The following is a 22,526-nucleotide window of genomic DNA, read 5'->3' on the forward strand; positions in this document are numbered from 1 at the left end:
CCGAGATAACTCACACTATCTGTGCCCTTCCCTCCTCCCGAGTGATCAAGCCTCGAGTGATCAAGGAGCTTTAGCTCGGTTCTCCTTTCGTTTATATGTGCCAAGAGCTTCTGTTGAGAATCTAGCTTCCTCGACTTCCAAGTTGACCCCTCGGGCAGGTCAAATCGCGGGCTCAATCCAATTGGTATCGCCCACAGCCACTGAACTCTAACTATCGCCAACACACTGAACCACGCGCACATAAGGCTGCTGTGCCTTGCGCAGCAGCCTTCCCTCCCTCCCTCAAGAGCTTCTGTGTTGATAGGATTGTCATCATCATTTTGTGTGTTTACATCGCCACCCAGATGAACGGGCGTCAGATGAGGTGTCGGATGAGGAAGACTCGTCAGAAGATTGATTGTGTTGATCAGAAAGGATGGATCCCGCCCGAGTTGAGTAGAGTTTCAGTCTGTAAAGAACTCTCTGCTTCGGCTGGCTCTGTAGGCTCAAAGTCTTGTTCGGTCGCTTGTTCGAGGGTAAGACCGGGGAACTTCTTTGGGATTTCGCGTTTGAGTTCTTGGTACTTCTTCTTATAGTCCTTTACGTCCGAGGCCTGGATCAAGTCGGTCAACTCTTTTCCCCTGACTGCACTTGCCAGATCGGCGAAAATGTTAATCAGAGGGTCATCTGCTTCGCGACCGTGTCTGATTGCTGCATTAAGGAGGAACCATCCTTCTCGTTCTGTCAGGCATTTGTTCGGTAATGGTAAACTCCGGAAATTGGGTTTCAACCTTGTCGGTATACTCCTTCCGTCTGGCTTCTTGGTTCAGAATGTTGATCAGTTTCGTTCCGCCGATACATTTCGCAAGATCTTCGAAAATGGCCAAGAGAGGTCGGCGGGGCTTGGCATGGAGGATTGCTGTAAGTAACCGAAAGAAGGCATCAATTTCCGTTTTGAAGGCATATTCAAAGGCTGGGTGGTCGTTGGACCCCTGACCTTGGATACAAGTCATGCCCATTGAAATCTGCTTTGTCATAACTTGCATCTCTCTGTTCATCTTCTCTTGTTTGAGTATATAGTGTTTCTCGGCACTCTGATTATACTCATTGAGGCGGAACATTCGGTCTGAGATAGCCTTGAGTCTATGACCTAGAGAAACATTGCATTGAGCTAATGCAATTTTCTCTAGATCTTGGGCAATGGAGCTCAATGCAGTTTCAGTAAATACTGGCTCCTTAACTAGCAAGGTCTCAGTAATATAAGGCTGTGGTTCCGTGGATTCAAGTAACAATGCCTGCCCACGCGCCTCGCTGGGGTAGAGAGCGAGGATTATTCGTTGCCGATGCTCTTTAGGAACCAGAGCTACGGTCTTTTCATTGAATGACTTGCTGAGCTTGTCATAATAGATAGCCTCATCCGTAGGAGATTGCGACTGTAAAAACGGGTCAAGCCAATTGCTGTTTTCATGAACCCAGTCGGTTGTTGTAACAGTCTTCGTGAGCTCCATAAGCTTATCTTTGAGAAATGGTTTCATTTTAACCGTTTGCTGAGTCCGCTGCTGTAAAAGAATGAAGTCTGCATCATTAGATGCAGGCTTAGCAAGCTGGGCAGTTTCCGAAAGAAGAGTTCCAGGCTTCACGCCAATAAAAACGGGATTGGCTCGCTCTGTCGGGTCGTACTGGTCGATTGCTTGTCCTGTAAACTGCAGTACTTCATGTGCAGAAATAAGTCGGTTGACTCTAGCAGTAGAGTCAGAACCAATATTGCGTACTATAAGTAGCGCTACAACAGCAAGTGATGTTGGTGCAGATGGGGTCCAGATAGCTGAGCTTAATTTGTTCATTTTCTCAACTTCTGACAGTGTGTTGCACTCGGTTATTCGGGTTCCTTTAAACTCGTCTCAGTATCCTTGATACAGGCGGTGCACTGCTCATCTTCTGGATCTCGTCGGACCAGGCGGAAGCAAATTCGAATGAGTTTCTTCTAGAATCCTTTCGGGAGATCTGCAGTCGGATATCATTGAGTTCTTCAGTTTCTTCAGGCTCATTAAGCGGTTATGTATGCGCCTTGGTGATATCATCGGCATTGATGAATTCCAAAAGGCCGATACTTGATTCAGCGTGTCGGTTCGTTTTTCGCATACGTGGCAGGCGTGTAACAGAAGACTTCTCTTCTAAGGCTTAGGACGCCAAAATAAAGCAGCCTAAGTGCTTTTCTAGGCTTGCATAAGGTGACCAAAGTATTTTGTCTCTTATGCTCTCGGCGCTCTCAGATTCCGCTTCACGGAGACGCTTCCCGAGAGCTGGGCTGATGCTCGTGCCTCCCTTTCGGGGCGTCATGGTGTCTGTTGGTACGGTCTTCTTCTATTGATTTGGTTAGTTGATCCGGTTCGAGCAAAGTAATCTCTGTACTTACCGTGCAGTATGTTTGTGTGATCAAAAGTGTTGTTTTATTAAGTACGCGTTGCCGGGCATCTTATCACCAGATGTGTCACTAGCAGACCCGAGTACCGTAGTATGAGTACGCTTGTGGGAAGGGTGATTGTTGAGAGGGAGTAAAGAAATATACAGTGAAAGCGTAAAGTGTGCAAGAGGAGAAAAGGGAAGACTTTTTTCTGCGCAGAAGCTCTTGAATGAACCGACAATGAGAATATGAGATAAATCGTAGCCAGCTTGAAGCCATGAGCCTACCTAGAATGTGGGGTAAGACGGGCTCACCTACAGGTGGTGCCAAGTCTGTTGACTGCACCGGTAGGCACTGCGACCCATTGATGAATTGCGATATAACACAAAGTAGTCCTCATCGCCTTCAGTAAAGTTTAGATTTTCCGATTGAATACGGAGTAGAAGATGGCTTCCCTTTAACGAACCGCTATCCTGTGCCGCGTTGATTAACGGGATTTGATCTGTCAAATCGAGGTTCGCTTTGAAAGTGAGCGCTCCTCTAAGCTCAAATAAACTTGATTCACAAAGTCTAGATCGTCCAATCCGCAATGCTGGAGATTGACAAGCATCTCTTAGTGGTGCCAAGCTTCGTACAAGGACCCTTCTTTCTCCACTCTGACATCGAACCCTGGAATCTTGAGAAGCGTCGTGACATTCACCAGCCTCTCTGGTTGGAGAGTTTTTTCGATAGGGACTGTATAGCCAGGAATATGCCTAGTTGGAGTTGAGGGATCTTCGGTGCGCGCGCTAAACTCGGCGCAGTCAAGATGACACAAAAGAGTAGCCAGTTTGTTAGTTGGCACAGTTGATAGACTGGTTGGTTAATTTTGGGCAGCAATAGAACTAGTTATCCTTCTCCTGAAACCCCCAACTGGTTGCCTTTTCCCACCTCCCATTCACTCTCGTGATACCATCAGTGTCTATCATTTGCTTGGCTGTCGGAAGCCGATCGACAGGCTTGTCTTGACTTGACTCAACTCGAATTAACAGTGCACAGGCCCGCTCTTTCCTTCCCCTCCTTCACAATTCCATCTCCGCATCTCTCCTTCCTTACATCGTGAGAAACGCAAACAAAGGAGGGAAGGAGACGGGGACTCTCGTTGACCGACACTACAAACTCATCTTCTCAATTCTTTCAGGCGGCCCGCCACTCCTGACAATCAATCTCCAACCTAAAACCTCAGCAGAGGACATGCTTTTTTGATCTATTACTAAATATCTTTCATGATGCCTATCAAGGTCAAGTCCAAGAAGCTTCCTGCTCCCCGCGATGGCAGCCCCATCTCCATCCGTCACGATTACGAAAGCGATTTACCGGATATTACTACTAGCGATAGCTTCCGCGAGGTCGTCAAGAAGCTCTCCTTGTGAGTACCGATGACTATGACCCAATTGATCTTGACTGATGCGTTTCAAGATACTTTGTTGCAGCTATTGAGCTGCCGAGCACCTTTGAGCAGCTGAGAACTACAGCTGCGGGGACCTCGTTACGCATCCTGGTGGATCATCTCACTGCAACATGCACCAACCCTGCTATCGTCAATGCTCTCCTGTACGTATCACTTGGACAGCGTTATGCTGGTCAATTGTTTCTTTTTCAATGCCCTCCTCGAATCTTGTATCGCTATTCTCCTGACTGGTACTTGTGGCTGCATAACAAGAACTGTCAGGGGAGCCAATCACAGAATCGCTCATCCCGTCTTCAACCTGACTGCATATGCCGTGCAACTCTGATGCGAACACGCGCTCTCAAATCTTTGTACTTCTCAGCTGACAGAGTTGCTACAGCGCCCTGAAATGGCATTATACGTCTTCTTCAGACCATCGCACACTAGGAGAATCCCGCGCTGATGCCTGTGAAATCGTTGCATGGCGCTTTCTCACTCGTCTTTCTGAACGTGAAGCAGTTAATTACTGTCTTTATGAGATCCCCAACTTTGATGACGACCACCAAGAAGAAGAGGCAGGCAATGGCCACGTTGGAGCAGAGGAAGCCGGAGAGCACGCTCCTCTTCTCTCCCATATTCGCAACATTGACAACCGCCGACGTGGTCCTGGCCCTGCTGGGAGTAGCATGAAGCGGAACCAACTTCTAAGTTCTCTCTCCCGCTTGACCATGACATCCGATGACGAGGACAATGAGGATGACGATCCAACATCGTCTTTTAAGAACTTGAATGCCCTCGAGATTGCCGCCATTGCCGACGCCAAACGCTTCCTCAGTCAGCACATAGTGCAGAAGATCATCACCGCTATATGGAGCGGCGATATCGTCTTTTGGGACAGTTTATCGGTGCACTCAACCAAGAAGGTCCGGTTCTATAACCCTAGGACAGCGGACCCCTTTTCTCGGTTGCGTGTGCCCAAATATCTCAAGTGCTGGGAGGTGGTGTTCTTCTGCATTTTCCTCGCCCTGTACTACTGCGTTCTCATTGTGCGAGACGAGTCCCGAATCACCATCCCTGAGGTGATCCTTTTCTTCTGGATAGCGGCATTCTTCTACGATGAACTTAGCGAGTGGCTTGATGCGGGCTCCATCTTCTATGCCACAGATATCTGGAACTTGTTTGACATGATCATGATCACTATCGGCTTTGCTTTTGCGATTCTGCGTAAGGAGAACAACTCCTGTGAAAGTACAGCACGCTAACTGATGACAGGCACCATTGGTATTCTCCAAAACAAACCTGAGTTGAGTGACCTGGCATTTGACATTCTGGCGCTTGAGGCCCTTTTTATGATTCCTCGCATCTTTTCCATCCTGAGTCTAAGCCCAGCTTGGGGTACACTGATACCTTGTTTGAAGGAGATGGGTAAGGACTTCTTCAAATACATGGTACTCGTTGTTGTCGTGTACTGCGGCTTTCTGACAACCTTTTCGCTCGTGGGTCGTGATGTCTTTGCATTCAAGTCAATGGCTTGGATCTTGACGAAGATATTCTATGGCTCAGCACCCATCGGCTTCGAGGTGATGAACCAGATCGATCCTTTCTTTGGACCGCCTCTGATGATTATGTTCATCACACTTTCCAGCTTCCTGTTGATGGGTTCCCTGACTGGTATGCTTTCCAACAGTTTCTCGCGGGTTATTACCCACGCTAAGGAGGAGTACCTGTACGTGTACAGCGTCTATGTCTTGGAGGCGTCGACTAGCAACCGACTCACCCATTTCTACCCTCCCTTCAACCTGCTTGCTCTGGTCATTTTCCGACCTTGGCGGCTGATTTTTGCGGCGGACGAGAGGTTCCGTGCCGGGCGTATTATGCTCCTCAAGGCTACTCATTGGCCTATTGTTAGCATCATCAAGCTGTATGAATTGTACCGCAAGCCTGGAGCTCTGGAGGACGAATTCGCTGGGTTCAAGGGCCCAAAGCACTCTTCTAGGCGCAACGGTAGACAGGCGATTGCTCCGAAGCGATCTACATCCACCGTCGGTCGCCAGGCCCTCACATCTCCTAGAGGGCGAACAAATGGTCAACCCGCTGAGCAGCGTGAGGATGATATGGATGCCCCAACTGCCATGGAGGTGCATCTTAGTGAGCTGAATCGCAAGATTGACCAACTCACGGCGGCTGTTCTGGCGATGCAAGAGAAGCAAGCTGGTGGAAGCGGTGGTGGAAGCTCAGATGCGAGTGCCACCGCCGCCTAACTGCGGTTCTTCCACGGTCGGGCCGGTCCGTTGAAGCTCTGGAACATTGGGGTTCCTAAACACAGGGCCTCTTTCTGCACGGGTCTCGTCGGTCGAGGTCAAGAGTGGGTATGTCAACAGAGGGGCCGGCTACGAAGCGTTCCAGAAGTTTTGGTGTGATGTGGAGAGTGGCAGTGGAGAGGCGGAGAGCAACGGCTCTGAAGATCAGCTATTGCTGTGGAGATAAACTTTCTGTTAAACCACAAGATAAAAGACCCCAGATCTGGGCCTTTTCCTTGAGGATGCTTGGATTTGACTTGTTTGTATTGTTCGATACCTTTATTGGAGTTACCTAGCATTAGAATGACAGCCTCAATCGCATGATTACGAAGACCCTTCTTGCATTTTGTCATATCCTACGAATACTCGAGATCAAGGATCAAGCTGTGTTGAGAAAGCCAACAGGACTTCCTTCTGGTATTAATTGCCTTTGATATCCGCATGCTCTGTGGGTTATCGGTCGATAAGAAAAGTCTAGTGATGTTCTACGGGCTTTCCTTTTACTTAAAGCCGTCATATGCCGTTGCAGATCCAATTGACATCTTCTACGAGGGGCAGACTCGTGCCTGCATATCGACTAGCTCAGATTGCTAGGTTGAGCCGCAGAGCCTTCGACAAAGATAACCGACAAGATTGGTCTAGAAATAGTGTGCCCGGTGAGCGGCAAGCGTCGGCGTGGGGAAGATCGCGTGTAAGTCAAAGTCACAAGTTAAGGGTATTGCGGGGAGGACGAGTCCAGTTTTCGAGAATATCTTTGGTTCAATGGGCGGTCAGACTATTGGATCTAGAGTGTTTTCTTATGGAGTTGAAGTATGTTCGGTTTGTGATGGAAGAGTTCTGGTGTTTGTTGGTTAGCTTAAGCGGGTTCTGGTGGGTTACACGATACCTCAGCTTGACACACACATACACATGGACACCCAGAGATTGAGTCCAATTCATCTGAATATATGTATTCATCATGAATTTTAGAACAATTATGAAGATGCATGTAAATCCCCTACTATCCGCGAGAAACCGCCGACGTAGAAACTCGGCATCGGGTCCGAACGGTCCGCCGATCTCGGCGCCCCGGGAGTCAGTCCTGACCGAACGAACTTTCGTATCAGCTCTCGTCCATATCAAATCGGGGGGTCCAAGTAATTAGTGGGGGATCTTTAGCTTTAGTTACACCAGCCCACTAAGGGATTTGCTTCGGGGTTTACAACCGTTCGTTTGTCGCTTTTCTATCCTATCCCATGCTCATGCCCCCTAGCTGTTATTTTTTTCCTCCGAGCTTTAGTTTGTGTTCCTGTTTTATTCTTCCCCAGTTTGCTTCCTCTCTTTTTCACCTCCCGTCATATTAGATTTCTCAAGGAAAGAAAGTTTTACGACAAGAGAAGGATTATTGTCAGGAATAAAGGAATCATGAAGGACTCTGATGCGCCAGCGCTGGCTCTGGCCGGGACAACTACACCCGAGCAAATCACCGCCAACAAAAACACATGGAACACCAAGAACTTGACATCACGACTCGGCGCCGATTTCCTGTCCGCTGCGAGCGCTGCCTCTATGGTTGCGCCTCTCATTGCAATTATCGACCGGTAAGTTCCCTTGAAATCTCTCCAAATTGTGTTTTTGTTTGCGCAAAACATATATACTCCAAAAGAGAGACATGCCCGACATCGCAAGAACCTTCAAAACTGACATCATGACAGCTCCATCATGGAAAACGCTTCAGGCGCAAACACCCTCGCCAACTCAGTCAAATCCTCCCTCCGAACTCTCATCACCCGCCCTCACACCATCCTCTTCTCAAAACCCACCGCGCTCATCTTCTGCCTCTACGGCGGAACGTATCTCACCGCCAACACCGTCGATACCGCATTTGCGACCACCAGCAACAAACCTGCCTCGACCATCACCGCCGGAACGACCAAATTCGCAGCTTCCAGCGCTGCAAACATTGGTGTTTGCATTTACAAGGATCAGGTCTTTGTGCGTATGTTCGGTCCTCCTGGTGTTGTTCCTAGACCCGTGCCTCTTGCCTCATACGGTCTTTTCGCGCTGCGCGATTGTATGACCATCTTTGCTTCATTCAACGTTCCTCCTCTGCTAGGTCCTTACTTGGACACAAAGTTCTCAGAGGAGATCAAGAAGAAGGTGTCCGGACTCTACGCAGCGCAATTCATGGCACCAGCTATGGTGCAGTTCATTTCCACACCGATGCACTTATTCGGTCTTGATCTCTACAACCGTCAAGCGACTGGACCTGGCGGTGCAGTAGTATCTCTGCGCGACAGATTAGATCTAGTGCGCCGCAACTGGCTGATCAGTTCAGTTGCGCGAATCTGCAGAATTGTTCCTGCGTTTGGAGTGGGTGGTGTCGTCAACATGAAAGTGCGCAAAAACCTCATGACCAAGCTGGAATAGAAAGAGTTGGATCTCCAGCCGCTGACATCACATTCTCACGTCAACACCCTAACAACGGGTATGACTTCATTTTACCGGTTTTTTGGGTTTTTGGTTCCTGGCGTTTTCAGTTACGCGGCTGCGTAATAAAATGGTTGCATTTGTTTGTTTGATCCTGTAACGGTTCACGGCATTTGGGGTTGATGTTGCATTTCATGGTTTCAAGGATGGCGAAATGCACAAAGAGCATACGACGATGATTCACTGTCCATGATAGACTTTTAGAATATAGACGGGCTGACTGCGTATAAGAAAGAGTCAAGATTGATACGGCCGACTTATACATGAGGAAAATACAATTACCACAATATGCATTAGTCTCTACGATGTGAAGGAGTTGCAACATGCCGAATAACATCGAGTACTGTTCACATAAAGGCCAGGGAAAGTCAATTGAATTGTCGCTTTCATTCATCACGCATATGCGCTCATAATGCTTTCCACTTCCACCTCCACCCGCACTCGAAGTGCTCCTGACTTGCTCACTATTTGGCTCGTCGCAATTCTGCGGTATCTGCCTTTTGCCATCCTATCTTCACCACAAACTCGGCTTGGTGAGCTTATTTCTACTGCGCCTCGATGGCCTTGAAACCATGCCTACTCTGACCATCCCCTCCGCGATGTGCTGCGTAGAGCCTGGCCACATCTGCCTATCCTCGGTTCCTACTTTGAACACCCTCCACAGGCCTAGTCAACCTTCGGTGAGGAACTAACGAAAAGTAAAAGTAAAAGGAAAAAAGCACTGAGCTCAGTCATGTGATATCAAACGGCACTCCAACGGCCGGACATCTACCATAAGGTAAAGATGTCAGAGAAGAAAGTACACAAAAAGGGGTAAAAGAGCAAAAGAGGGGGGCATTGCATGCCCAACGAAAGACAACGAACGTCTGGTGCACTGAACGTAAAGACTTATGCACGTCCAGCTAATAAAATGGTATCAAAGAAGCATCAAGTTCCTCGCCGACGTGTCGTCATGAATCCGCACAAACTAAAACAAAATAAAAAAGGGAAGTAGGCGTGTCGTCCGTTGGGGACTCATAAAATATTGTAGATCCGTCATGGAAGAGAAAAACGCACGTCATCAAGGTGCCAGGCTCTGTACTGTAGGGCAAGGGTTCGGAGGGGCCAGAATATACAATGTCGGTCCAGATGCTGCCCTCGTTGGTGGAGTTTTAACTCTCAACTTAGATCCGGGCACTCGAGTAATGCAACCAAGCTGAAACACCGTCGTCGTCAGCTAAGTCCAGGAACTCATACAGCCTCCACGTAGAGAAGAAGCTTCTCGTTCCGCTGAAGAGCAAAATCCAGATCGTTGTCGCTAATCATGCTGGGCTTATCTCCTGTAGGTTCATCCTTGTAGAAGAGCTGGATTTCCTCATTGGCTGAAACCTTCAGGCGATCACAGATCTTGTCGTAGAGAGCCTGGAATGAGATATCGGTTGGTACACGAATGGCGATGAGATCACCATTGAAGTACATCTTAATCTTCATAGCGGATGCTGGTTGGGCGGGAGGCTGCATGCCTGCGCCGCCTAGTGAGGCTTGTGAAGGCTGTGACAAAGAGGATGGTTGTCTGTGCATGTCAGGGTGCTCTGGTGCCCCATATCCACCACCATTCAGATGGTTCTGCGACCCACCAGCCGGAGATTCTGCAGATGACATTTGAGAGCCTTGCGACAGACGGTACTCATCTTCGTTGTCGTTGGGATCGATTTCGTAATCTCCTTCGCGAGGTGCAAAGAACTGTCGCACCAGGTTACACCTCGAGATGTAATGGGGTTGGTTGAGCATGTTCTTGACATATGCATCCAGGTTATGCAGTCGTCCTTCGGTGATCGCATCTGTGACATAGTTGACGGGACCGGGCATATATGGCAAAGTACGCTTCTGTGTCCCTGTGTTGCCAGCCTCGGCCGGGAACTCAGTGAGGAGAGCAATCTGGAAATCGTAAAAGTCCTCGTAGTAGCGAGAAAGCTCCCATTGTCGTCCATCTTCGAGCACGGCTTCGATAACGAACCAGTACTTGTCCTCAGCAAAACAGTATCGGGGTATACGTGCTTCGAGAGGTGCATGGAGGGGAGCCGCGGGTTTTTGCATATGGCCTTGCTGAGGTGATTGCTGTTGAGATGTTCGGGGCTGACTGGCGTATCCTTGCGGCTACATAGATATTAGTTTCCCCCTTGACTAGAAATGGCATATGGTATACACTTACTGCGCCGTTTTGTGAAGGTTGTCGGGAATGCTGCTGTTGCTGAATGCTCATACGTTCCATCCCTTGCTCAATGCCTTGTCCCGGTTGACCAGGAGCACCTGAGTCGAACTTGCCCAAAGTGATGCTGCTGTTCTTGTATTCGGCGGCCATCTTCTTCCATTCTTCCACCTTGGGAACACCAGCACGCTTGATCGCATCTCCCGGGTTCTGAATCGCTTTATCGCTTGCCATATCACGAATTTCGACGAATGAACAGGGAATCAATCCAGGGCCGCCCAGTCGACCTATGGGCTTGGCGACAAACCACTCGGGATTCGATTGGGCAATGACAATAATGGCCTCGCCAGCCTTGGCCTCCAACTCGTCTGCCCTTTCGGCGGCGAAGTCGTACATGACAATTCCGTAGACCATCGCACCCGACTTTCCGATTGATTTAGAGTTGCGCTGATGACCTGGTTGAAACGCAGCATTGGTAGTAGGTGACATTACGGCTGGCGCAGGATGCATTGCTGGCGATTCGCTGTATCCGGAATCATGATCGGGGTTCTTGGTTGGGATGGGAGGTTGACCACCGTCTGACTGCGCACTATCTCGCTCGGTTCGGCCCAGGGCTTGGAAGAAGGTGACAGGCACGAGACCTCGAGCGTCAGGAAGAGCTGGGTTGCATGCTTCGTACCAGTCGTCATCGTCTTCTCGGCCGATAACGTGGAAAAAGTCGCCTCTCGAAAAGCTGAGTTCTTGGCTGGATCGAGCCTCGTAATCGTAAAGCGCTCGAATGACCTGGAAATTGGGTTGGGCATCAGCATTTGAGCTTCAAGGTTAATGTCCAGTTCGCCGTGAAACCATGGCGGTGCCCAAAGTGGCAAACCGGTTGGAGTACTATTGAGGCTTATGGTTTGCGTGGGAGTGGGAGGCCACCAACCTTCTTTGGAGGAACAATGGCGACAGCCGATTTGGGAGTGACTGGTCCTTTGTCCTTGTCACCTTTGATCGAACGTCGAAGAGCCTGTACGAAGCGCATTACTGTTAGCTTTTTGACTCGAGTATTGCAGAGCGCCAGCAAAGGCGACGCAAATAATAAGTAACGACGAGAGCGCCTTGCACGAGTGCAGTCGAATGCGGCGGGGGAGGGGGGCAACCCAGGCAGTGAGAAGGAGATGAGGATAACGCCTTGAGAGGCACAAGAAGTTGGACGCAAAGCACGACATGACGATGACCTGTAATGAGAGGCATGAACGACCGAAAAGGGCAATGACGAACCTTCATTTTTGTGTAACCGAATGCCTCCTGGGCAGTTGCAAGTTGAGAAGTTGTGAATCGCTCGAAGGTGGAGGTTGTAAAAAAAGGACCAAGAATTGAATATGGATCGCAAGAACGACCTGAGTAAGATAGAGACGAACCGGACCCGATGGGAACACGACGGCGGGCTGGGCTACCTTATTTCGATCCAGGCCGATATTGGTGTAAGGCAAGGTACAGGTTCAGGCTACTACAGGCTGCCTTACTACTGCACTGTACCTAACCGCTGAGCCGGGCACGGGCAGCGGTTGCAGCGAAGTGGGGGTGGGAAGGACCCTCGAGGGAAGGTACCTTACAGTGGAATGCCTGCCCCAGGTCACACTGCGCAGAAAAAAAATGGGTTGGAGGGATGGACGTTTAGTTGAGTCCCGTCAAGAAGTTGGGCTGCGAAGTACACGCCAGGGGGCGCTTGAGGTCAGTGACTGAGGTGTACGGATACTTATACTGTATTCCGTTACTTGCGCTCTGTTCAGGTGGAGCGAAACGTCGTGGAAGCGATTGTGTAATGGTCGACAGATTTGAAAGAGATTTGAAAATAAATTGTAAAGAAGGAAGAGACTCGATTCGGTGGCGAGTTAAAGGGAGAAGATAGGGTTTTGCCTTCTCGTGGTTTTGATTTTGATTTTGCCTTCAACTTTTGCTTCTTTCTACTTCGCAACAACCTGATGACTTAGGTTTGGTCCTCCGGTATAAACCTGTGACTGATCGGATTTCGGATGTTGAAAACGTCAGTGCATCAGTGACGCGTTGTTTCGTAGGAGATGTAGAAGAAAAAAAGACGGCTCGTTTTGAATTTCTTTTGATCAATAATGCAGAAGGATTATATGCAACCCTCTCTCTTTCAAGTTGAATCGCGGGCAACAAAAAGGCAGAAGAGGTGGATGAATGAAAGTCCCCCCCAGATTAATTAGGTACTTTACACTTGGAGGTGGGGTGATTGTTTGATGGATGGAGGGGTCAGAAATGACAAACTTGGCATCTGCCAGAGACGCGGGTCTTGTATAAGTGGGAATGATTGAGACTGGAGGCTGGGTAGAGAGCAAAAGGCAGCGAAAAGAAGAAGAAGAAGAGTCAAAGTATCAGAGAATCAGAAAAGACCAGAGAATGCGGGAGTCGTACTTTGATCACAAATTAATAGACAACATGATCAACTTGGTGGATGGAGCTTGTTGGTGGTCAGTGACCAGTAGATAGAGCCATCAGTTCCTAATCCATCATGGCTTTGAGCTTTGACAAGCTTTTAAGAGCTACCTACAGCAACGGTCTATGTTTGAGAATGTCATAGCGACAAAATATCAGGTGAAGCTCTTGCACCATCGTATTCCTAGTCTGGAGTCTGAAGTTATTGATAATTGCCAAGAGCTATGTTAGGCCTTACAGTAAAAGCGCTTCAGCTCTTCACCACTAAAATGTCAGTATCCAACCCTTGTCCATCCTCAACCTCCAAACTGCCAATTACACTACACCATTCGGCGCTTCGAGACAATTATACTTAGCAAGAGGGCACGAGATCTACCACACATATGCAGCATTATACACAGCAATGCCCAAAATATCGCATCTACAGGCAGACAGCATCCGCTTACAGAACCAATCCCTATCGTATCCTACCATCCAACCCCTCATGACTGTCAAAAAAGGGATGCCATCACAAAAGTGCCCTCGACTCAACTCGGGCCAACCGCTCGACCCTGTCTCGTCTCATTCTTTTTCGCTCATCCCCGGGTCATGGGTGTTGTCAAATTAGCCAGGGATACTGAGTGGATTCGTGATTACAGCCCAGCCTAGAGCCAGAGCCAGAGCCCCTCATCTCTTCTCGTCCAGTCTCTTCCTCTTTATACGTGCCAGCTAATTAATTAAATCAAACTCGAGAAATTTCCGGGCAGCTAGCTGGAAGAAACGGGGAACTCGTCGCGTGTGGCAGGGATGGTTCATCATGCAGGGGGGCCACGCATCGATCGCACCGCATTGATTGCTACTCTACATGTCCTGTAACTGACTGGCCTTCTAGAAATCACGATGCCAGAGACCAAGGATTATGCACAGTTTTTCACACCTTGTTGCAGAACCTCGTTCCTTTCTTCCGCTGTTGATGTCATCATATATTCTCGACAGCATAGGGTATATGTGTTCGGCATAATGGAAAGGCTTGGGTCTTAACTCAACTCAAGACAACCTCGATACGGAATGCATAAAGACACAACCATCTGACGCCGGATGTTGGTGGTCCAGTCTCTTGTGTTTATGCAAGCGACAACCGCACACTCGATTCTTCAGCATTTGATGAGAAGTCAGTGCTGATAAATCCTTATGAAAGGGCCTCAGCGTTACAGAACTCATCATGTTGAAGAAAGAACAGAGTTCAATAGAAGCAATAATGTGTTCCGGATCCCATAGAATTGATCCGTTGTCCTCGGGACAGCGTTCCATGGCTTCCATGTCATCACTCAACTGTACTGCTATGGACGGAATCATCGTGTCTTCCGAGTTTTCTCACGCAACATGTTAATCTTTGAAAGCCATGGCCATGTCATGATTCAAATGACCCATACCCTGTCGAGTTTCAATTAATCCACCGGAAGCGTCCCCCGCCATCGTTCATCATGGCGCCGTTTTGTCTGCGGATACCATAATCTCGAGTGTCAATCTCCCGTTCGCTTCGACTAACAAACGACCTTGCTGTTCATCACCCGCGGAACGTCTCGCATGATGGCATGTGTCGGTTCCAAAGACAATGGCCTCTGCATTAATATCAAGCGTAGGCGAGAATAGTGTCTGATCGAGCAGATAGCCCTTGCTTGATGAGCCAAGACAAGGTCCGCTGCTCATCCCGACGCTTCGGCACTCCCTGTTTCAATACTTTCTAAAGTTTTTCTCTCAAGTGGTCTTGTGTTTCTTACTGCAGGGGGTTATCGTTTTCAATTGCAGCCCAGGTCATCATGGCCCAAACTCTCTCACAGCTAAAAGGTCAAGTCACACTTATAGGTATTTACAGATCATCAGCTTACATACATCAATCAATCATTTCTCAGTGTAGATACATACTGTAAAGAGTAAACAGAAAATCAAGGGTTCAACATAGTAAAAAGAGAAAAAGAAATTAATCTTCTAAAGTTACAGTATACAGTACACTGCCATTATCAATATAGGCCTAACATTAGAAGATACAAAAAATGAGAACGCACACCTTCATTCCTCCCACGCAGGGAGTTGGCTTGGGTCGCTGTACACTGATCTTGTCTCCACAAGGCCACTACCAAAGGGCCAGAACACAGTAGTAGGTATAACACAGCAGTGGGAATTTAAAGTCTACCCAAGACAGGTGCAGTCCGAACCGAAGTTCAGACGCAGACCGAAGTCGGGGCGTATATTGACCACACAGGGTCTCAACGCAGAATTTCTTCGGCGCGTTGGTAAGGTACAACACAACGCGTCGGGATATTCAAAGGCGTCCAAATGTACGACGCCGTGGAAAGCCAGAGGCAACTAGGGCATAGCAATCCGACCAACGATTGACAATAGCGATCATGTCAATCGGTTGAAAGGTAGTTCAACAGTAGTTTCAACAGTAGGTCCCACGCGGATGGTGGGAAAATGGTAGTAATTGACGGGATTCGAACAGTGAGCGCGGGCCTCGAAAGGCCCAACACAAAGAAGTGTTTCACTTCCGATCGGCGGCATGCCGACGCGATTAACCACTGTGCCAACGAGCGAAGAGGGGCGTTCTCAAGGCAAATCGACAGAAGAATAACTTATATAGGCAAGTGGATACAAGGCGGAAATTACTCCACAATTAATCATCTATTCTGTCAAGGACCTTCAACTTCAAGACTCTAAAAGCATATATTCAATTTAGCATCAAGATAAATTGACAAACAAGATGAGGAAATTGTATCAATTGAATTACTTAAAAACTATCAACCCATAACTCCATGGAACTCCCATCACAACTACTTCCATACCTGTTGAGGCGAGTGTGTAAAGACCAGGCCCAGCGACAACAATTGTCCAAGCTTAGCAACAAGCCATCTATCCACTGGCCTCAACAGGACAAGCAAAGCATGTTGACTTGACGAAAGGCTCTAATCCGTTTGCATCCCAAGCAAATCTCTCATATCTAGAGCCCTTTCCATCCATCCAATTTTGTGAACCCAAACAAAACTGTCGCCTCAGTCGTTAGACTGGTATGCTGAAATCGAGGCTACGGTTAATTTTTAAACCCCAAGGCAAAGCAGCATAGATAAACTATAGACATGCTTTACCCAGGTTGTCGCAGAGTAGAATGGCAAGAAATTCGATGCCACCTAAGCAGAAATAGGGTATCAAACGCCGGAGTCGTATCTACATGTATGACAAATCACCAAAGTGACAGCATCATCATGTGTCGTCGAAGAACATAACGACGGAAAAGTCTCAATCAATGAGACATGGGTGAAAGCCGCATTGAGAAAGAAAAGAGAAAGAAGAGAAACCCGAAAATGCAAGACACGGTCTAGATCTGACCCTTGATATCGACTTTTTGGAATGCTGAGCTACGTGCACCCTCGAATAGAGAACCGGCTTTGCCAGTCAGGAATGCAATGTAGTCTGTTCGGTCTTCCAACAAGTGTTGACCTTGCTGATCGATGATAAACTGGGCTGCATCAGCATCGGACTCGAAACCGAGTTCCTCAGTGATGAAACGAAGCTTCACATCCGGCTTGTATCTAGAAAGTAGTTAGTAAATGACTCATCGACAACCAAGGATTGAGGAAACTTACGCTTTGCAAATATTGCACAATGCAGCAAGCCGTTCTCGAACGACAAACATGTCCATGAGATATGCGCCCATGTTAGGGGTATCCAAGTAGAGCTGGAAGAACTTATGATAGTTTCCCAGTGCCAAAGATGATCGCACATTCAGTGCATGCTTAATCGGCTTCTCCTCCTTCTCTGCTGTGGTTAGATCTGCCAAAGTGTCGTTCAGGCCAGTTCGGTTGGCGGTGTGGATAAAATACAAAATGCGATACGCCTTGAATTCAATGGGGTTGCCCTTCAGGCCCATCCCGTACAGTGATCGTAACTGGGTTTGGCACTGATTATACTCACCAATATCCCCCTTTTCTAAGGCAATTCGCGCATGAATTTCATAAACAGAAACAGTAAAGTCGTTCTTGAGATGTTGCACAGTCAAATCTTGTCTCATGGACTTGAACTGATCACAGATGTACGAATAGTTGCTTTCGCGCTTCCACTTCTTCTTCAGAAGATCGAGTGTCTGGCGCAGAATACGTTCAGGTCGGACCTTGGCCGGAACTGGAGGAGCGGTAAGACGAAGATACTTCTTCTCCAGTACCTCACAAGTGCCGACAATAGGTCCAGATGAAGGCGGAGGCGGGCTGGGCGATCGGAGCGACTTGTATTCGGTTTCGAAGCGACGTTTGCGTTTGTTGGCTTCCTTCTGGAACTTACTTGATTTAGGGAGGGGCTCGTCCATGGAAGCACGCTTCTCGGGGGAGGAATAGGAAATACGGTCTTCAAGCGAAGATCGAGAGTTAGTACGCCACGGTGGCTGGGAGTTGTCATTACTGGCGAAATCGGTAGATTTCCTCTTCTTGGAGTTGATAGGCACTTGGAAACTTTGCTTGGTATTCGCGTCACGTTCAGCCTTCACCAAGGCCTGGGGAAGAGGCATGTTGTCCCAGTCGAGTGTATACAGTGTGCCGTTGGCCTTTGCGGTGCCGATAGTGTCCTTAAGCTTAGCTTCGACTTCCGCTCGAGCCACAGTCGGTTCATCGTTTTGCGGGAGGAAAGATCGTTGAACATAGCTCCGAACAGATTCGGGCCAGTCTACTTTAGATTTGGCCTGCTCTGGCGTGGCGGTTGCACCATTCACGGGCGAAGAAGACATTTGGGGTTGCACAGGGGGCGGTGGAGGAGGTGCGTAACCAGCGTAAGGAGCAGGCGGGGCTCCGAATTGATTGAATCCTTGACGAACGGCGACGGGGATGAAGGCAGGATCTGCGTTTGATGTCAGGCTTGTCGAGCCAGGATAGGAGTTTGCGGATGAGTGATGAGATGACTTACTCGTCGGGTAGGCGTAAGATGGCGGTACTGTTTGCTGGGTCACGCTCGGCGCTTGCTGCGCTGACCAAGTTGGCATCATCGCGACGAAATGCTAGCGGTGCGAGGGGTTAGTTTCACGGAATAAGTTAGGGAGAAATGATGATGCCAGACTTCGAATAATAATGGCAGAGCAAGAGGGGACTCGGTGGTTGAATTACGTGTGGAGGTTTCTTTGTGAGGTTATTTTCTCGGTTCAGGCAGGGCGGTGGCGGTGTGGTCCCTGCTCACTCTCGGAGAAACTGTGATCCGGTATTGCGCTTAAGGTTGGTTCAAGGCAACTCCCACTGGAAGCTTATCGCCTAGTGGGGCCGCCAACCCTGGAGGGGCCGATCAACTCTCGCGTGCCTTGGAAGACATCACTTGACATCGATCGAAGCACTTCATCTTTTGGGCAAGTGAATCTATTCAGAATTTGAAGCGATCAAAAGAGACTGATTCTTTGTTTTGTGGTTTTTGATTGTATCAGAAACATAACTTGTTTGTGTTCTAGCGCCTGTTTGCTGCAAGCCATCTTCCACTTGCATCATCGTTGTTCCATTCATCAACAACCATTCCAGTCTTACTCGAATTCCTCTGATTTCCTCCAACCTCCATGACGGATGTTTCTGAAACAAATCGACCTCACTACCGCACTACGGCCCTCTTATCTCCCTGATGAGGTGCTTCTCTTTGTCCAGGACAACGTCGGTTTGTATGAGGGGTAAGTTGTTTGTTAACGGGGCGTATTGAGACGTATGTTGACAAAGACATAGCAAGTTCAAGCTTCCCAATCAGCAGAATGGACAGGTTTACTTGACTTCACATCGAGTTTGCTATGTTGATCAGAAAGAACCTCGAACACATTCGGTGGCGTTGGACTTGAAAGATGTTGAGCGTTATGAGTTCTATGCTGGCTTTCTCAAGTCATCAGCCAAGGTGACTCTGATACCAAAGCCACCCAAACGATCACATCACAGTCGTGCCATATCAAATGCATCAAGCTCACAAAGGAACGCGACTGGATCCCCTGCGCATTCTGAATCTGGGTACCGAGCACCTCCTGAGCCTCCAACTGTGACAAGTGCAACCTGGGTCTGCACAATATGCACTTTCTCAAACCCAGTTCCCTCCAACTTCGACCCAACCACTGCCAATGCGCATACGCCTCTACCTCCTTGTCTAGCTTGCGGTATTAAGCCGACTTTGGCTCATGTTCTGAAAGCTGCAATTTCTGGTGCGAGTAACCGTTCAGCTGCCACGCCAGCTCTAGATTCACCACTTCCGCTACGGCCAGCTCAGTTTGGTACACGACCTCTTTCGGAGAATCTGGACCAATCACCGAACTCCAGTCAACCTGATGTTTCCAATGGCTCGAAATCATCTGCATCCTTCCAGTGTCCTCGTTGCACGTTCAGCAATCACCCCTCTCTGATGACATGCGAAATGTGCGGTGCATCTCTGATATCCGAGAATGTACCATCACCCATTCAACAGAGCTCAGCAGCCGACGCAGTTAGGACCGACTCTCCAGGCCCTGTTCTTGATCAGAGCAAGAGCAACAAAAATGGAAGTGATGCCCCTGAATGCGTCAAGATCTCCTTCAGGAGGGGAGGGGAGAAGATCTTCTTTGAGCGGCTAAAAGGTTCAATGACACAGCGCAAATGGTTACTCCGAGATGCTCCCCCACCTCCGAACAGTCGAGCTGCGGACGAAGGGCCAAACGATGGAGCTAGTGGTAGTTCAGGAGGGCGAACCAAGGGCGTTGGTATTGCTGGACTAGAGCAGCTGGGTCTTAACATGCGCAAGAACAACGAGCTGCTTATTGGCAGCGCCTTCGAGGATCTAGAAGCCCTTATGTCATCTGCTAAGGAGGTGATTGCTCTTGCAGAACGGTTCGCGCGAAAAACAAACAACGGCCAAGGCAATGCTTCAGCCGAAGAGAACGCCATCCTGGCAGAGTCGGCAAGCCAACTTGGACTGGTCACAACAAAGGACATCGTGGGTGGTGGTAGTTCCGAGTCCCTGTATCTGTCAGAATTGGCAAGGAATTTGGCTGAATTTCTGACCGATGACTCGAGAGGTGTGCTTAAAAAAGCGGGCGGCATTATCACTCTTGTTGATCTATGGGCCATGTTCAACAGAGCTCGAGGCGGTGTCGAGCTTGTCAGTCCAGCAGATTTTGAAAAGGCTGCCAGGCTTTGGAGCAAGCTTAAGCTGCCTGTCCGCCTGCGCACTTTCCGCAGTGGTGTCATGGTTGTCCAGAGTCGTGAACGTACCGACGGAACTACTGTAAAAGCTATACTCGCATGGTTGCGAGATCTTCACGAGTTCCCACCGGATCGTGAGGTGGCTTGGGACTGGCAGCAGTTTGGTCGTGGAGTGACTGCTCAAGAAGCCGCTGAGCGCTTCGGCTGGAGTCTCGGTGTTGCAGAAGAGGAACTGCTGATGGCCGAGGAGCGAGGGGAGTTGTGTCGTGAAGAGGGGTTAGAGGGACTCAAGTTCTGGGTGAACTATATCAATGAGGGTGAACATAAGAAGCACAGGACTCAAGCCCAGAAGGACAATGATGAAGTCATGAAGGCGTTGAAAGCAAGCGGGCTTTTATAAAAACGTGCATACCTCACTGGTTCTTACAGCGTAGACTTTTCTCGAGCGTTTCACCACAAATCTTAAGAAAGAATTCAATTCGTGCGATGCACGCGGGTATCAGTTTTATTAGAGTTGCATATATATACACCCATGCGAGTCCCCTTAACTCCTTTTATTTTCAACCTGAACTCCATACCCCATTTTGACCATGCCATCAAATAACGATTGTCCTTCCAGAAACCCAAATAGTCATTGATCACACGACGACGTGGGTAGACATATGTTCCACAGCTTCCTTAATTGTGCGCAGCATACGCTGATTGACGCAGAAAGGACACCTCAATGGCCTCTCATCTCTAGTGACAGGTGTTTCCGAGGCTATCGGAGTGAGGGTGAGATCAGCACCCAAGTCATGGGCTGGCGTAGTCGTGAAGCGCTGAATTGGTGAGGCACGCGGCGCGGTAGGAGTCGTCATGATATTCATTTGAAGCCCATTTCGTTCAGCACGCTCACGCTCCTCGCGCACTAGCGCAGCCTGCTCCTCGGCGGCTTGCTCTTCCTGTTGAAGTTGGCGCAAAGCATTCTGCAGGACGACTTCAGGGTCGTCATCAGCGTATATAGGTTGATCTGGCTGAGGCGGAGGGATTGATGGGGGGTCGTGGGCCATCATGGGAGGCGGGGGAGGCTGTGGTGATTGTTGAGAGCCCGTCAATCTACGAAGGACTTCATCACGCACCAATGCACATGTGCCGAGACTGGGTTCGATACCAACAACGCGTAAGACTTCTTCTTTGATTGCTCCTGGACTTGTGTCTGAAGAAAGATTCATGAATCGGGGAATGCAATCGGCCAAGTATCCTATGTCTTCGGCGGGATTTATTCCGCCGTCACCATGGCGGCGTTGTCTTCGTATCAAAAGGCCATAACGCTTCTTGAAGCGGTGAATCCATCCTGGGGAGAATTCAGGAGGGTTTTCATCCTTGTATCGAGGTAGCTGGCTGAAGATCGTCTTTGCCTTTTCTCCCAACTCCTCATTAGTCGGCTGACGTCCTGAAGCTTGTACTTGTTGGTACCAGATGAGAACCAGCTTTTCTACGTCAGGCCAGTTTCCATAGCGCAGGCGAGAACCAGATAATTGCGGGTTGTCACTATCTAGGCGCGAGTATTTTGGCGACAGCGAGTGTGAAACGGTAGATTGACTTATTTGCTGGCCATACTGCGAGAAGAACCACTCGATACAGGCTTTATGCGAGGGACGTATAGGCTGACTATTAGCCCAACGACGCAGAGCTCGACGTTGATCAAGAGTCAGGGAATGCCTCTCCTTGGGGGAAGCGCCGACATGATCGCCAACGTGTTCGACAGACGAAACATCGTGGCCTACCTGAGCGACAGCAGCATCAACAGGAGAAAGGTCCGGGGCGGGAGCGGCAACAAGGGCCGGGTCGGTGGTAGCAGCCGACATGCCCAGGACGGCTATCTCCTTGAGGTGTGGGTTCTCGATTTTGGGGGTATTGGGGATGGAGAGGCTATCGTTGTATCCGAAGGACGTGCGCTTTGCGGGAGGTGGGATGTTTCGATTAAGGAGATGTTGATGGCTGTTTGGCGAAAGAATGTCGATGGCGGGGGCGGAGTAAAGCTTGTGGCTGTGTCACGTGATATGCTCCAACGGCAAACACGGCAGTACGCGCAACGGTTGGAGGGACGATTCAACATTTGAGAGCAAAATTACAACAATAAAAAAGAATCTTGCGAGTAATTATAGCTTACTGTTATGTTACA

The 22,526-nt window shown here is 48.9% G+C and overlaps 8 protein-coding genes across 8 annotated transcripts; 3 read left to right on the forward strand and 5 right to left on the reverse strand.

The window, feature by feature from the left end:
* Positions 1-406: 406 nt before the first annotated feature.
* Positions 407-1,823, reverse strand: B0J16DRAFT_383237 (uncharacterized protein; the record flags this gene model as incomplete). Its single annotated transcript, XM_046131312.1, has 2 exons — positions 407-683; positions 751-1,823. The coding sequence occupies 2 exons, from the start codon at positions 1,821-1,823 to the stop codon at positions 407-409; spliced, it is 1,350 nt and encodes a 449-aa protein (XP_045985285.1).
* Positions 1,824-3,256: 1,433 nt separating this feature from the next.
* On the forward strand, positions 3,257-6,445 carry B0J16DRAFT_339467 (uncharacterized protein). The gene is made up of 4 exons (XM_046127557.1): positions 3,257-3,791; positions 3,842-3,976; positions 4,213-5,036; positions 5,085-6,445. Exons 1-4 carry the CDS (start codon positions 3,649-3,651, stop codon positions 6,071-6,073), a joined length of 2,091 nt encoding a protein of 696 aa, XP_045985286.1. The 5' UTR covers positions 3,257-3,648; the 3' UTR covers positions 6,074-6,445.
* An 881-nt stretch (positions 6,446-7,326) lies between these two features.
* B0J16DRAFT_413749 (uncharacterized protein) lies at positions 7,327-8,899 on the forward strand. Its single transcript, XM_046133389.1, has 2 exons — positions 7,327-7,692; positions 7,807-8,899. Exons 1-2 carry the CDS (start codon positions 7,517-7,519, stop codon positions 8,519-8,521), a joined length of 891 nt encoding a protein of 296 aa, XP_045985287.1. The 5' UTR covers positions 7,327-7,516; the 3' UTR covers positions 8,522-8,899.
* Positions 8,900-9,811: 912 nt separating this feature from the next.
* B0J16DRAFT_383240 (uncharacterized protein) lies at positions 9,812-11,793 on the reverse strand (the record flags this gene model as incomplete). Its single annotated transcript, XM_046131313.1, has 3 exons — positions 9,812-10,717; positions 10,773-11,552; positions 11,695-11,793. 3 exons carry the CDS (start codon positions 11,791-11,793, stop codon positions 9,812-9,814), a joined length of 1,785 nt encoding a protein of 594 aa, XP_045985288.1.
* B0J16DRAFT_339472 (uncharacterized protein) lies at positions 11,758-12,054 on the reverse strand. The gene has a single exon (XM_046127558.1). It carries the CDS (start codon positions 12,036-12,038, stop codon positions 11,799-11,801), a length of 240 nt encoding a protein of 79 aa, XP_045985289.1. The 5' UTR covers positions 12,039-12,054; the 3' UTR covers positions 11,758-11,798.
* A 4,509-nt stretch (positions 12,055-16,563) lies between these two features.
* B0J16DRAFT_264747 (SAC3/GANP/Nin1/mts3/eIF-3 p25 family-domain-containing protein) lies at positions 16,564-18,216 on the reverse strand (the record flags this gene model as incomplete). The annotated part of the gene is made up of 3 exons (XM_046123369.1): positions 16,564-16,777; positions 16,832-18,071; positions 18,138-18,216. The coding sequence occupies 3 exons, from the start codon at positions 18,214-18,216 to the stop codon at positions 16,564-16,566; spliced, it is 1,533 nt and encodes a 510-aa protein (XP_045985290.1).
* Positions 18,217-18,494: 278 nt separating this feature from the next.
* B0J16DRAFT_339476 (EAP30/Vps36 family-domain-containing protein) lies at positions 18,495-20,863 on the forward strand. Its single transcript, XM_046127559.1, has 2 exons — positions 18,495-18,876; positions 18,929-20,863. Exons 1-2 carry the CDS (start codon positions 18,776-18,778, stop codon positions 20,760-20,762), a joined length of 1,935 nt encoding a protein of 644 aa, XP_045985291.1. The 5' UTR covers positions 18,495-18,775; the 3' UTR covers positions 20,763-20,863.
* B0J16DRAFT_339477 (uncharacterized protein) lies at positions 20,864-21,503 on the reverse strand. The gene is made up of 2 exons (XM_046127560.1): positions 21,481-21,503; positions 20,864-21,429 (listed from the first exon to the last, which is right to left on the reverse strand). Exon 2 carries the CDS (start codon positions 21,412-21,414, stop codon positions 21,001-21,003), a length of 414 nt encoding a protein of 137 aa, XP_045985292.1. The 5' UTR covers positions 21,415-21,429; positions 21,481-21,503; the 3' UTR covers positions 20,864-21,000.
* Between the last annotated feature and the right edge of the window lie 1,023 nt (positions 21,504-22,526).

The sequence above is a fragment of the Fusarium flagelliforme genome (genome assembly GCF_020744385.1).
Source record: "Fusarium flagelliforme strain FIESC 12 MPI-CAGE-AA-0113 chromosome Unknown B0J16scaffold_3, whole genome shotgun sequence".
Classification (NCBI taxonomy): domain Eukaryota; kingdom Fungi; phylum Ascomycota; class Sordariomycetes; order Hypocreales; family Nectriaceae; genus Fusarium; species Fusarium flagelliforme.

Excerpts from the sequence above, each read along its gene's own strand:
- B0J16DRAFT_339467 (XM_046127557.1), top strand. The coding sequence starts at position 3,649 with ATGATGCCTATCAAGGTCAAGTCCAAGAAGCTTCCTGCTCCCCGCGAT. Across the intron at positions 3,792-3,841 it reads GTCGTCAAGAAGCTCTCCTT|ATACTTTGTTGCAGCTATTG; the intron begins GTGAGTACCGAT and ends ATGCGTTTCAAG. Across the intron at positions 3,977-4,212 it reads GCTATCGTCAATGCTCTCCT|CGCCCTGAAATGGCATTATA; the intron begins GTACGTATCACT and ends GAGTTGCTACAG.
- B0J16DRAFT_413749 (XM_046133389.1), top strand. The coding sequence starts at position 7,517 with ATGAAGGACTCTGATGCGCCAGCGCTGGCTCTGGCCGGGACAACTACA. Across the intron at positions 7,693-7,806 it reads CTCATTGCAATTATCGACCG|CTCCATCATGGAAAACGCTT; the intron begins GTAAGTTCCCTT and ends ACATCATGACAG.
- B0J16DRAFT_339472 (XM_046127558.1), bottom strand. The coding sequence starts at position 12,038 with ATGAAGGTTCGTCATTGCCCTTTTCGGTCGTTCATGCCTCTCATTACA.
- B0J16DRAFT_339476 (XM_046127559.1), top strand. The coding sequence starts at position 18,776 with ATGTTTCTGAAACAAATCGACCTCACTACCGCACTACGGCCCTCTTAT. Across the intron at positions 18,877-18,928 it reads AACGTCGGTTTGTATGAGGG|CAAGTTCAAGCTTCCCAATC; the intron begins GTAAGTTGTTTG and ends ACAAAGACATAG.
- B0J16DRAFT_339477 (XM_046127560.1), bottom strand. The coding sequence starts at position 21,414 with ATGATGGCCCACGACCCCCCATCAATCCCTCCGCCTCAGCCAGATCAA.